Source organism: Orcinus orca, chromosome 3 (genome assembly GCF_937001465.1).
Source record: "Orcinus orca chromosome 3, mOrcOrc1.1, whole genome shotgun sequence".
NCBI classification, from domain to species: Eukaryota; Metazoa; Chordata; class Mammalia; order Artiodactyla; family Delphinidae; genus Orcinus; species Orcinus orca.
In genome coordinates, this window is record NC_064561.1 from 703,646 (window position 1) to 717,317 (window position 13,672).

General features: G+C 67.0%; 1 protein-coding gene across 5 annotated transcripts; it reads left to right on the forward strand.

The window, feature by feature from the left end:
- Positions 1 to 9: 9 nt before the first annotated feature.
- Positions 10 to 9,414, forward strand: MIDN (midnolin). Of its 5 annotated transcripts, none has more exons than XM_033416731.2 (9): positions 10 to 135; positions 1,349 to 1,976; positions 3,023 to 3,110; positions 3,318 to 3,380; positions 5,327 to 5,455; positions 5,539 to 5,844; positions 6,001 to 6,145; positions 6,374 to 6,619; positions 7,357 to 9,414. In XM_033416731.2, the coding sequence occupies exons 2-9, from the start codon at positions 1,744 to 1,746 to the stop codon at positions 7,632 to 7,634; spliced, it is 1,488 nt and encodes a 495-aa protein (XP_033272622.1). In that variant the 5' UTR covers positions 10 to 135; positions 1,349 to 1,743; the 3' UTR covers positions 7,635 to 9,414. The 5 variants fall into 5 exon arrangements, with proteins under 5 accessions (XP_033272622.1, XP_004285917.2, XP_033272623.1 ...); XM_004285869.4 differs by having other exon boundaries at positions 12 to 135; positions 5,998 to 6,145; XM_033416732.2 differs by having other exon boundaries at positions 12 to 135; positions 5,399 to 5,455; positions 5,998 to 6,145.
- Positions 9,415 to 13,672: the final 4,258 nt, after the last annotated feature.

Genomic DNA, 13,672 nt, shown 5'->3' on the forward strand with positions numbered 1-13,672 from the left:
TCCACCCCGAGGGAAGGCGGCGCGGATAAAGGCTCGGGGGCCGCCCGCTCGGCCCCAGACCGGCTCCGCCACCGCGCACTCAGCCTGGACGTGGGTACACTCAGGACAGTTGGGACTTCGGACTTGCCTCTCCCGGTGAGTGGGGGGCGGGACCTCGCGGGCCGAGGAAGGGGGTTCTCACTCTAGGCTCTTGAGGGTGCCCCACTTTTCTTTGTTCTTTGAGCAGGCAGTGTTCAAAGGTGTCTCCAGCCCTGGGAAGCCCCCCGGGACGTGGAGTGGGAGGCACTCGGCGCAGCCAGCACAGCCCGGGAGGGACCTCTGCCCCCGCCCCGCCCCCCGGGCACTCCCCCTCCCCGAGAGTGACCTTGAGCTAGTTGCCTTTCCGGCCTCAGTTTCCCCGAATGTGAGGCCCCAGTCTCCTGACTTGGAGGCTTCATACTCCTAGCGAGGCTCCCACAACGCCCGCAGTCCCGTCGGACTGCCCCCGTCCCTGGAGGCCTCGGCGACCCCTCCCCGGGTCTCCGGGCAGCGCTCCCAGGTGGGGCCGGCAGAGGGCGCGCCGGCGCTGCTGACTCACCGCAGCCCCGAGCGGCGCGCGCGGGCGCAGCCGGGGACGCCGCGTCACGTCACGGCTCGGGCGGGCGCGAGTCGGGAAGCGGGCCCGGCCCGGCGGGACGGGAGTGGGACGCGAGGTGGCACCGGCGCGGGAGGGCCTCTCCGGCACCGGCCACGTCACCACGGCACCGGCCACGGGGGTGCAGGCCCCGCCCGCAGTTCCAACCCTTGCCGGGGCTTCACGCCTCACGGGTGGGGGGCACCCCGGACCGACCCTCCCGCGAGCGCCCCAGCCTGGGCTCGGCCACGAGGCGCGGGGACAGCGTCCAGCTTCCGCTAGCGGCGGCTTCCCGGATCGGCGCTTAGGGAAGGCCCCGGCTTCCTGCTCCTTCGGCGCGCAGCCACTGCCCTCCCCCACGGCGCGCCGCCCCAAGCCTGGGTCCCGCGCCCCCCGGGCCGGGCCGCCCGCCCTTTGTTGCGGGCCCGGGCCTTATGAATGGCCGCGGCTGGGCGGGGGTGCGGAGGCGGGCCAGAGCGGCGCCGGCCCCGCCCCTGCCGCGCTCCGCTTGGCCAACGGGACAGGGGCGGAGCGAGGGGTGGGCCCGCGCGGCCACGTGGGGCGGTGCCGCGGGGGCTCCCATTGGCCGGCCTGTGTGGCCGACTGGGCGTTCAGCACGCGCTGATTGGTCGGCGCGGGCCGGCGGAGTAAGTAGTGAATGGGAGGGGGCGGAGGCCCCGCCCTTCGGGACGTTGATACATTATAACTTTTTTTTCTTGTTACTTTCACCCCCAGATCCTCCGGCGGCGACGGCGGCGGCGGCTGTTGCTAAGGGAGGGGACGCGCGGGGAAGCTCGGCCCGAGCGGCAGACGGCCCTGAGCGCGGCCGGCTGAGTGGCGCCCCCTCCTCCGGGACCCTTTCCCGCGCCCGCCGCCCTTGAAAGGAGCTGAGAGTGTAGTCCCCACCCAGGAAGGTGCCCCGACGAGCCGACGCGACTCCGGAGCGCCACTCGGATTTTTGATTCTTGATTCGCCTTCCGCTCCTGGGACCTTCTCGAAGGGAAAGCGCGCTGCCCCCCGCCCTCAGGGGCCCCGAGGACCCCTGTTTGGGGAGCCCCCCCGCCCTGCCCGGAGGCGCGGCAAGAATTGGCGGCGCCCCGCGGACTCCAGCCCCCCAGCGCGGGCCGGGGATGGAGCCGCAGCCCGGCGGCGCCCGGAGCTGCCGGCGCGGTGCCCCCGGCGGTGCCTGCGAGCTGGGCCCGGCGGCCGAGACGGCGCCCATGAGCCTGGCCATCCACAGCACGACGGGCACCCGCTACGAGCTGTCGGTGCCTCCCGACGAGACGGTGGAGGGGCTGCGCAAGAGGCTGTCCCAACGTCTCAAAGTGCCCAAGGAGCGCCTGGCGCTGCTCCACAAAGACACGTAGGTACCGCGCGCCCCCAGCCCCCGCGCCCCCCGGGCCCGCCGCCCCCTCTGGCCCCGGCCCCGGGGCGGGAACAAAGAGCGCGCCGCTCGGGGAAGGAAGGGGGCGGCCAGACGGGGGGCGGGGGCGCGCCGCGCGCTCTCGGGCGCCCTCTGCTCGGCCCTGCCAGTCTTGGCCCCCTCCCCCGCCCGGGGTCGCTGCACAAAGGCGGCTGCGAGGAGGGCGCCTCGGGTCGGGCTTAGGCGGCGTCCCCCACCGGAAGGCAGGAGTCCCGGGCGGCGCGGGGGTCACAGCTACGGGGGTGGGGGGCGCGGCGGCTGCCTCCTCTGCCTGCGACCCGCCGGCTTCCGCATCTGCTCGGCGGCCCCCTCTGCGTCTGGCTGCCTCTCCCCCCACTTGCGTCTCTCTGCCCCCCTTTGTTCTCGCCACCAAGCCCTTCCCGCAGTCTCCCCCTCCCCCCCCCGCCATTTAAATCGCCTCCAAGCCGGGAGCCCTCCCTCCGCGGGCCTCTGGGGACACGCAGTGTCCATCCCCAGCGGAGGGGCCCCGGTGGGGGAGGGGCGGGAGGGGGGAGGGTCTCCTTTGTCTGAGCGGCGGCCGCGGCGGCGGCCTGCGCCAAGGAGGGAGGGAGGGAGGAGGGGAGGCCCGCCCGGCGAAGCCCGGAAAGGCTAAGCGCTTGGCCCGCAGGGACAGCCCAGGCCCCGGTGGTTGAATTACAGGGGGGCGGCCCCAGGGTTGGGGGAGGGTGCCAAGGGACTCGCTGGGCCTAGATGGTGAAAACGTGCCTCGCTGAGGCGCAGAGGGAGTGCCCCCAGTCCAGAGTTGGGGTTCCTTGGAAGAAGGGATCTGCACCGTCAGCAGGAGCTCCCAGGGTCTGACCTCAACCACGCACACACTCAGGTCTCTGGATCTGGAGACCAGGAAGGGGTGGGGGTGATGGACGCCTGTCTCTACCTCACGAGCCCAGCCCTCCCCCGCGGACTCCGCTTCCCAGCCCCTGCCTTGTCTCGGTGTAGCCTCACCCTCTTCCTTCCTCCCCACTCAGCCGGCTCAGTTCGGGGAAGCTGCAGGAGCTCGGCGTGGGGGATGGCAGCAAGCTGACGCTCGTGCCCACCGTGGAGGCGGGCCTCATGGTAAATGGCTGGGGCGGTGCGCCTCGAGGCCCCGCACTGACAGGCAGCCCCCTCCCCTGCGAGCGCAGTCCCCTCCCCTGCCAGCACAGTCCCCATCACACACTGGACCCCTTCCCCTCCGGGCCACCCACCCCACCCATCAAGCGGGGCCCTCCCAACCCCGGTGCTCGGCTGCGCCCTCAGGGTCTCTTCTTCCTCTCTCTGTAGTCTCAGGCCTCCAGGCCAGAACAGTCTGTGATGCAGGCCCTCGAGAGCTTGACTGAGACCCAGGTAAGACCCGCGCCGGCCCCCTCCTGGCCCTTGGGGGCAGCAGGCCCAGTGCCCGGCCACTCTGGAGGGCCTGGGGGTTGTTTGTGCCCCCAGCAGGCCTGTGAGGAGGGGAGGGGACACGCCGCTCCGCCTTCGTGCCAGCTTGGCCTGGTCACCCAGCTTCCTATTCCTCCTCCCCGCCCCCCCAGCACTCACCATCTGACCTTGAGAGCCTTCTCTCCCACGGTGGCCGCCATGGGGGAGGGGGCCTAGCTTTCACAAGCCTGCCTGCGGGGTGACCTTGGCCCATGCTCCCACACCACCGGGCCTGCGTCCCCAGCCTCACCAGCCGTGCCGAGGCACTCTCCCCCCTGCCCCACTGTGGTTTCCCCAGAGCGACCTTTTTAACATTTCTGATGGGGGGGGAAGGGATGGGACTGGGTGATACTCTTTCCGCCTTTCGTGAACCCATTGCGAGGGGTGGGGAGTCACCCCTCCCCCTCCTCCCTCTACCCTTTGTTCTCTGCCCCAAAAGGGGGAGGGGGCGGGGGCGCGCAGCCCCTGGGGCCAGCACAGACCAGACAGGATGTTAGGGAAATATTTAGTAAGTGCCGGGAGGGCGACGAGGAGGAAGGCTGGGGCTGGCCCACACTGGGTTCCCGGTTTTGTTGCAGGTTTTTTCTTTCCTCCTCCTTTCCTCATTTTTCTGGCAGCAGGGCCCTCCTCCCAGGAGGGTGACACAGGCCTCAGCTATCTGCCCGCTGCCAGGGTGGGGGTGGCAGGTCCCCGGCCTCAGGAACCTGCTCAGCGGCTTCCCTTCCTCCTGCCCTGAGGCCCTTGCCCCCTCCCGGCGTTTAGCATCCTGCCCTCACCAGCCAGCTGGCGCGGAGGAGGGGGGGGGACCCAGGAGCTGGGTGGTCTGCCGTCAGGAGGAGCAGTGGGGTGGGGGGAGAGCCAGGGTCCCTGGAGTCGGGTGGGGCTAGCGTGTGCTTTCCTGGGGCAGATGTGAACTGAGCTCCCTGCTCCTGGGGGGGCTGTGGTTGGCAGGGGGCCCCTGGGCGTGTTTGGTTCACATCCGCTGCAGGGTGTCTACGTCAGGAGGGAGATGGGAGGCTCTGGGCGGAGTGACTGGGCTCCCAGAGCTGCTTCTCCGCCTGGCACCGAGTCATGCCTGCCCGTTCACCCTCCCCTGGGAGGAAGTTGCAGGGTGGAGTGTGGGGGGGGACACCCCAGCTGCTCTTGGGAAGCCACCCCAGGCCCTTCCTGCAAAGGGCATCTCTGGGGCTGGGGAGGGCGTGTGCACAGGGACTGCGGGGTGGGGGCTGCGCTCGGCCCGCCTCCTTTGCCTTCTCCCCATGGCCCCCAAGCAGGGAAGGTTACGCCAGCCACTGCCAGCAGGGAGGGGGTGGTTCTGAGTCATCGCGGCCTGTGTCACTTCTCAGAAACCTCCGCCCCATCCCTGCCCGGGGAGAGCACGGCACTGGCCGGGCCCCAGAGGAGGGGTCCAGTGCAGATGGGGGTGGTATGCACCCCTCGCCCGCTGCGAAGGGGCTGCCAGACTGAAGGTTCATGTTTGAATGGGCTGTGTTGAAGCCCTGGGAGACTCGGGCCCCAGGGAACTGGTCAGGGTCCCCCCAGCGCCCGCAGAGGCAACGCCTCCCCCTCAGCCTCGGCCCCGCCCAGGACAGATAAATATTTATCTTGAGAAAGCAAAGGTTAGGACAAGAATTTGTCCAGGAATTTCGCCCACTCGCTGTTCCAGTGGCTTAGCTGGGAGGGGGCCTGAGCTAGGCCCCTGCAGTGTTCACAGGCGAGAGAGGGTGGGGTAGAGGTGTGAGGTGAGGGTTCTTTGAGAACAGTGATTGCTGGCTGGGCCCCGCCCCCTCTGGCCTCGGTTTCCCCTTGAAAGAACCAAGCTGGCCAGGGCGGGCCAGGCCCCCGTCTCACCCGCCTCTGTCCCCCCACAGCCCCCAGCGGCGCCCAGCCCGGGCCGGGCTGGCGGAGGCAGCTTCCGGAAATACCGATTCATTTTATTTAAGCATCCGTGGCACCGACAGGGACCCCAGAGCCCAGAGAGGGGCGGCGAGAGGCCCCAGGTCACGCAGCGCGGGGGGCCGGGCCGGGCCGGGCTGGGGGCACCACAGGCTGGAGCCCTGGGCTGACGGGCCGCTCTCTGCAGGTCAGTGACTTCTTGTCGGGCCGCTCGCCGCTGACTCTGGCGCTGCGCGTGGGTGACCATATGATGTTCGTCCAGCTGCAGCTCGCAGCCCAGCACGCCCCACTGCAGCACCGCCACGTGTTGGCTGCCGCCGCTGCTGCCGCCCGTGGAGACCCCAGCGTGACCACCACCCCTGTGTCCTCTCCCTGCCGGCCAGTGTCCAGTGCCACCCGCGTCCCCCCAGTGCCCACTGGTCCTGCGCCCACGTCCTCCCCTGTCACGGCCGGCTCCTTCCGCTCCCACTCGGCCTCTGCCACCTGCCCCGAGGTGAGTCTGGGGGAGGACGTGGTGGGAGAACGTCAGAGCCCTGGATACGTCTTTTGTATCAAGGGCCGTCCCCAGACCCTGGGCTGGTGTTGGTCTGGTGGGTGATCCCCTGACCCTGAACCCCAAAGCTCATGTGCCTCCCTCCCCCATCAGCAGATGGACTGCTCCCCCACCGCCAGCACCGGTGCCAGCCCCACGTCCCCCGCCGGGGGCAGCCCCACGTCCCGCTCCCGCAAACCTGGCGCAGTCATCGAGAGCTTCGTGAACCACGCCCCGGGGGTCTTCTCAGGGACCTTCTCTGGTAGGTGTCATGGCGTGCCCTGCGAGCAGTCACGTGAACCCACGCCAGGCATGGGACACACTCCCCGGGATCCCCACGCGTGTGCCCGGCCATACAGCAAGCCACGTGTCCTCATGGGTGGGTGCGAGCGCCCGTGTCACCCAGGGTTCCGCCTGCACATGTGAGACCCGGGCACTGCCGAGGCCTCACGTCCACCACTGGGGTCCTCATCCACACCCTTTCCCGTAGGTACGCTGCACCCCAACTGCCAGGACAGCAGCGGGCGGCCGAGGCGGGACATCGGCACCATCCTGCAGATCCTCAACGACCTCCTGAGTGCCACGCGGCACTACCAGGGCATGCCCCCATCGCTGACCCAGCTGCGGTGCCACGCCCAGTGTGCCCCGGACCTCGCCCCCAAAACTACCTCCTGCGAGAAGCTGGTGGCCGCGACCCCGGCCTCCCTGAGCCAGGCCCGCCTGTGCAAGCCCCCGGGTGAGTGTCCACCCCCACCCCACCCCGTCCTGGGTCTCTCAAGGCCCCTCTGTGCGCCTCTCAGAGCAGCTGAGCCGCTGGTGGCGGGGAGGGGGCCGCCAGCTGCCACTCGCCCTGCTTTGCAGGCGCGTGTAGAGAAGGGAGTGTGTGTGCTGGGGGCACACAGCATCTTTGTGCCCTCCCCGGGGGGGGAGTCCATCCTCACTTCCTCCTCGCCCCCCTCGGGCACCTTCTCCAGATGGTGCGTGGGGCCTCTGTGAATGGGCCAGTCAGGCTGAGGAGGGGGTTAGCTTCCCCCTCCCGCTCAAGGGCGGCCTCCGCCACCCCACCACCACAGCCATCTCATTATTCCGGATGCCTCCGGAGTCCTGTAGAACCGTGATGTGGGCCCCCAGGCCCGGTCTCAAAGGGGAAACCAGGGCATAGCCTGAGTCCTACCCTGGGTCACAGAAATAGCCTAAAGGGTTCAAGCTCCAGCTCATTTTTATGCCAGCCGTGTCCCCGGTGCCCGGCTCAGGCCAGCCCCTGCCCTCATGGAGCTCACAGCCTGCTGTTCAGCAGACGTGGAATTAATGACCTAAAGGTCCAACAGACCCTCTTGACCCACTCACTCGCTGGCGGGAGCGTCCACAAGAGCTGGATCGGGCCTGATGCCCATCTGCTGGGGGTCCTCGCGTTTGGTTGGGGGTCTGGCCTCCAAGGGTCTCTCAGGGTCATGGTCACTGCCGCCTCTGCAGGGGACCGGCTGCGGCAGACAGAAAACCGAGCCACCCGCTGTAAGGTGGAGCGCCTGCAGCTGCTGCTCCAGCAGAAACGGCTCCGCAGAAAGGCCCGGCGCGATGCCCGGGGCCCCTACCACTGGCCGCCCAGCCGCAAGGCTGGCCGCAGCGACAGCACCGGCGGCGGGGGAGGCGGCGGCCCCAGTGAGGCAGCTGGCTTGGGCCTTGACTTCGAGGACGCCGTCTGGAAGCCAGAAGTGAACCCCGACATCAAGTCAGAGTTCGTGGTGGCCTAGGAACCCTGTCCCTCGCCCAGGGTGGCCTGTGAGCATGGCCCCACGCGGGAGGGCCAGCGGCCGGCTGGTGCAGTGGGGCGCTTCCCCCTCCCGGTTACGCGGCCTTTTTTTTTTTTTTTTTTTGAAATTTCACTTCCTACCGTGGTTTTCCGAACTCTCCATGGACTTGGGTTCCTGCCTCCTCGGTTTGGCTCACACTGCCCGCCCCTCCCTCCATCTCCCATCCTCATCCCCGACCTGGCCGGGTCCCTCCCGCCCACCTTCCCAAGCTCCAAATATGTAGCAGTCTTTCCAGATGGTTGAGAGCGGAGACAAGGAAGCCGCCCCCCACTTCCGTTCTGCCGCCCTCCCCACCCTTTTCAGGTTGAAGTCAAAAATGTAGATGCCTCATTATGCACTTTACAGACAGGGGAGGGGGCCGCGGAGAGGAGAGGCCCCCACCACAAACCCTGGCCCTAAAACAACTCGGCAGGTGCGACCTTGACCACCAGGGACTGTTTCTCTTCCACATCCGTACTCTTTTCTCTTCCTGGTCTCTCCTTTTCCATTTTTCTTTTTCCTGGGAAAGAAAAGAAAAGCCGTTTCAGGGGAGAGGCTGGCCAGAGCCTGCCTTTCGGTGTGGGCTGGGGTGCGTGGGGGGGGACCCTTTCCTGCCAGGAAAGGAGAGGGAGGGAGGGGTGGTGCCCGCCGCCAGCCTGCACCCCGTCCACGCACTGTGCGACTTCCTTCAGCGCTACCCCACCGCCCCACCCCGTTTTTCTGAGCTTGGGGTATTTATAGACTATTAATTTTCTGACTGAGCCAATAGTGGTTGGGAATCTCTTGAAAAATACGGAGAGCAATGGCTGGGGGGGCGGGCTTGACGCCCCCAGCCCTCCTTCCCCACCCAACCTGAGGGATCTGGGCCTGTGGACTGTGTCTGGGGGCCCTCCGGCAGCTGGGAGGGGAGGGGAGGGGGTGCTGAGCTGTGAAACCCCAGGAGGGGCAACGCTGTGTAGCATTAACCCCCTTGGGGGGGGGTTCGCTGCTGGTCTAATTTGGACCCTCCCCACTCATGCCCATGCCCCAGGGGCATCCCCCAGGGCAGAGGGACAGACCTCTCCCCCCTTACTGGGGCCATTTCAGTGGGGTGGAGGGTTTTTTTCATTCACTTTTATTTTTTACTGATAAAGGAGATGTTTGGGCCCTGCCCCCCCACCTGTCAGTCTCGTCCTGGCCCCGCCCCTCTGTGCTGCGCAACACCCCTCGCCCTCTGCCTGCCCCTCCCTCCTAGATGAACCCCAAGTCCTCACCCTGCCCTCGATTATGTGTTTAAAGTTAATGGTTTCAGATGTGAACATCTTGTGTTAACTGTAGCTCTGTACATTTTTTGTGGTGGGGGGTGGGCAGGGAGGGGTCAGAGGGTAGGGGTCAAGGATCTTTGTTTTTGTTTTCGTTTTTCCAAAAAAAAAGAAAAAAGAAAAAAAGGGGCGGGTTTGTTTTTGAAGCGCTGTCTTGGATATCTATTTAATGTGTGTTCTGATGGGGTTTTTTTTTTAACGATTTTTAAATAACGTCTGTGCCTCCGCTGGTCTGAGAGTGGAGGCCCCAGGCAGGAACCGCCCACCCCTCTCTGCCCTCTCCAGGGCCCCCCCCAAGAAAGCATTACCCACCCTCGGGGGGTCGGGCTGTGGGGTGTCCCAGCACCTTGCGGGAGTTTCCTGTATGAAAACATGAAATTGGAAAAGAAAACAGCCTCCACAAACACCGTGATTTCAAGGAATAAACAAAATGAAACGAGTGAACCTCCGGCCTGCTCATCTCGGGGGGCGGGGTGGTCTTGGATGTCACAGAGTGGGCTGAGTACGGTAGGGGGTGATCTGTCTCAGGAGGGTCGGGTTGGATGCTGGGGTAGCCCGCCACCCCAGGGAGTGGGAGGTGGAACGTGCTCCCAGGGCGCCCAGCGGGGGGAGGGGCGCGTCCCGGAACAGTTCCCACGCCCCCTCCCCGCTTTGGGGTGAGGGTGGGCAGGAAGCCGCCTGGCGGGGGAGGGAGGGCCGGCCACTTCCCGGTACCCAAGGCCGGAAGTCCTGCAGGGTGTGGGCACGGGGCTGCCAGCCTGCGTGCCCTGGGTGGGGCCTCTCCGTTCTAGGCTCTAAAGTGGGCTGCAGGGGCCTTCCCTGGTAGCGCAGTGGTTGAGAGTCCGCCTGCCGATGCAGGGGACACGGGTTCGTGCCCCGGTCCGGGAAGATCCCACATGCCGCGGAGCGGCTGGGCCCGTGAGCCATGGCCGCTGAGCCTGCGCGTCCGGAGCCTGTGCTCCGCAACGGGAGAGGCCACAACAGTGAGAGGCCCGCGTACCGCAAAGATAAATAAATAATAAAGTGGGCTGCAGGCGAGCCCAGGGACTCAGTCTCCAGGGAGACCTGGCTGCAGGCTCTGCGCCACGGTTTCCCCAGCCCCAGAAACGGGGAAGCAGCTCCACCTGCCCGCCCACGCGTGGGGGGCCCAGCCTGAGGACCCCTGACCCGAGCCCCCCCCGGGGTATGGCGCCAGGCCTCCAGAGCACCCCCTCTCCCTCCCACAGTCAAGCCAGGGCCTGGGGCTGGCGCTCGAGGCCTCCCGGTTTGGCTCCACCCCAGCCCTGCGTGGACTCCCTTCGGCCTGCCCGGCCTTGCATTCCAGCGCTCCCCATCCCTGACCATCGGGATTAAGCCTCCGGGCCGTGCCCTACCCAGGAACACCCCTAGCCAGCGCCCCTGCTTTGCCTGGGAACTTCCCCTGTCTGCAACTCCCACCCCTGCCCACCTGGAGCTCCCTGAGGGCCGGGCCAGGTGGCGAGTCCCACCTTCATCCACTTTGGGGCTGGGCAAAGACACACAATCACAACAACACTGAAGGTCATTTCACATGTATTTCCTCACTTAACGCAGCCACCTAAGAGAACTAATTACCCTCCCATTTGGTAGATGAGAAAACCGAGGCCCGAAGAGAAATACCGTTTGCTCCAGAGCACTGGGGTGATTGTTACGTTAGCGACCACCATCCCCGGGCTGATTTCTTATAGCCCAAGACCCTGCCCTCCCAAGCCTCAGTTCTAGGAGTCCCGCCCATGGGGAACGGAAACAGGTGCAGTCCCAGGAGTGTCCTGGGAGCAGCTTGCTAAGGCCTTTCTGTCCCTCCTGCCACCCTGTCACCCCCAAATCATCGCACGCCCACGCCAGGAAGGTAGGATACTCAGGTCAGGCTGATCCCTTCAGACCTTCAGGTCAAACGTACCCGCGGGCCCGGAGGACCGCAGGGTGGAAGTGTGGGTGGGACAGCTCAGGTCGAGCCCCCTGCCCACGCAGCCGGGTCCCCGGAGGTCAGGGCTGTGACCCAGGTGGCCGCTACAGGGCTGGGTGGGAGATGCGGAAGGAGGGAGTAGATGGCGGCACCCGCTGAATCACGGGGGCTGTGTCTGCATGCTGCAGAGCAGGGGGCACTTGGTCTACTGCCGGGGAACTCACTCCACAGGGCGCTGCCTGGCGCCCAGCCCTGGGGTCCGAGGGTCACAGCCCTGCCCAGGAGTCCTAGAAGAACTCCACCCTGGTTGGGTGCTGCGGCCATTAGCCCCTTCCCACTGCGCGAGCCTGAAACGCACACACCTGAGGCGGGGGCTGAGTGGAGAGGTGCCCAGCCAAGGGGGTGCAGCGACCGGAAAGGCAGCACGCCAGGCCACGTGGGCGTGGGCAGCACGGAAAGGTAAACCGAGGCCCAGAGTAGGCAGGGGCCGCGGAATCACAGGGGGCGGGGACAGCCCTGCACCGCCCCCTCCCCCATTGAGGAAAAAGTTGAATGGGAGGGGGCGGCCCCCGGAAGCCCGCAGGGATGGAAACGCGGCTTCCATGGCAACGCGCCGCGAACCGGGCCTGACGTCACCGTGGGGCGGGCGCCCCGCCCGCCCCCGTCCTCGCGTCGGGCGGCCCAGGCCCCGCCCACTCCTGGGACGCCTCATTGGTGGCCACGTCGTTCGCTCTTCCGCACGCACCAATAGCTGCGCGGGGTTGCCGCCCGGAGGTGGGACTGCGGCGTGGCCCGGCTGAGTGCGCAGGCGCGGCGCGGCGCGGAGGCGTGCGGCCGTCCTCAGTTTGGAGGCGGGATGCGCGCCAAGGGGTCTGACGCCTGCGGCAGCTCCGGGACGGAAGAGGGGGCGTACCCGGGGGCGCCGCACGTGCACCCCCCCATTCTAAGCCGGGCCATTGCCTGTTGCCCCCTCCTCACGACCGCGTGTGCGCGAGCCCCGGGCTGGGGGGAGCGCAGGGCGAGGAGCGGGAGGAGGGCACTTGGATTGAGGCCCTGCCAAAGGAATAGGACTTTGCCAAGGATAGGAAGAGGGAACTGGTGCCCCAGGTGGGGGGCATGGCGTGTGCAAATGTCTGAAGACGTGAAAGCGGGTGCATTTGGGGAACAATTGGGAAGTCCATTTGGGGTCCTAAACCAAAAGGCGAAGGCAAGGACTCGAAAGGGGTGATTCCTCAAGTCTGGCTTGGCGGGGGGATGAGATGGGAACCCCAGGGAGGAGGGGCGGGTGGAGAGGGCAAAGGCCAGAACACCCCAGGAGCTTTCTGAACGCTGTGCTTAGGCTTCGGAGAGGCCTGGGAAGGGACCGATGGGGCATTGTCTGAACGTGGCCTCTGGTTCACAGTGAGGTGGTTGGCAAGGGGGCTGCAGGGAGCTCGGAGATTTGGGGGAGGGGAGCAGTTGGAGACGCCCCTGTGCACCTGGAAGCCTACAGGCCAGGAGCCGGGACAGTTGGGGGCCCGGGGGGGCTTATGGCGGCAGGAAGTCCTCATCGCTGCCTGGCTGAGGCGCAGTTTTGCTGTGGCCAGGAGTCCCCTCTGAAAAGGCAGCAGGCCGCGGTCGGCGTAAACAGGGTCGCCTTTGCCGGGTGGCGAGGATGTGAGCAAACCTTTGGTCCGAGGTTAGCCCCTGGGGCTAGCCGGACGGGCAGAGAGCCCTGAGACTGATGGGGGTTGGAGCTGGCGGTGTGGACAGGTGTGGCTACCAAAGTGTGGAGTCCGGACGGAGGCCTGGATCCAGGTGCTGGCTTCTGGGATGATGAGGCGGCTGTGGGCGGGCAATAGAAGGTCACTGGGGTCACGTCTTTCTGCTGGAGGCCAGAGTACCCTGGGGGCGGCCAAATGGGTAATTGGGGCAAGCTGCACGGTTTTGAAATGCCAAAGGACGCGGTGAGGGGTGGCTTGGGAAGAAGGCAGGGAGGAGCCAGGCCCCTAGAAAGATGAGAGGGAGTGGTGCCCCGCTGGGGCCAACTCCGGCACCCCCAGCACCCGGAGGCTGCCCTAGCACTGCCACCCCTACCGCGCCTGGCGGGAACGCCCTCCTTTCCAGGCACCTTGGGAACGGGAGTCGCCGAGCTACGGCCGAGGGTGCTGGGGCCCCACCCACGGCCGCCCAGACCTGGGAGGGCAGAGGACAGGCAGCCGCCGGTGTCACTCGGGATGGGAGAGCGTCCAGCCCGCAGGTGCGGGCGGGGCCGCTGTCACCTGGGGCCCTTCCACGACTGGAGACTGCCCTTCGGAGGGGCCTCTGTCCTTGGCCTGCTGCCTCTGTTCCCCCCACCCACGTGTGCCCCTCTCCCTGCTCCCTCTGAGTTCTCTTTTCCTGTGTCTTTCTGTTTTCCCCTTTCCGCCTTCCTCGATCTCTGGGCCTGTCTGTATTTCGGTCCGGGTCTCCATCTCTCCCTGGAGGTCTCTTCTCTATTTTCCTCCCGTCTCGGTCTCACCAGCTCCTCCTCCTGGCCCCTCCCCCGCTTCCGCCCCCTCTCGGGGGCACCCTCCCTCACCCCCCGCACACATTCCAGCCTCCACCCCCGCCTCGCCGCCCCTCCCTGGGGCCAGCTGCTGCGGCGTTCGGTGCCCGGGATGCTAGGAGTGGGCTTGAGCCGGGGTCAGAGGGCGGGAGCGGGCGGGGGATGGGGAGGGCACCCCCTAACTCTTCTGGAATGTGGGCGGGGCCGGCCCCACGGGGTCGGGGGGAGGAGGTCGCCCGCCGGCAGG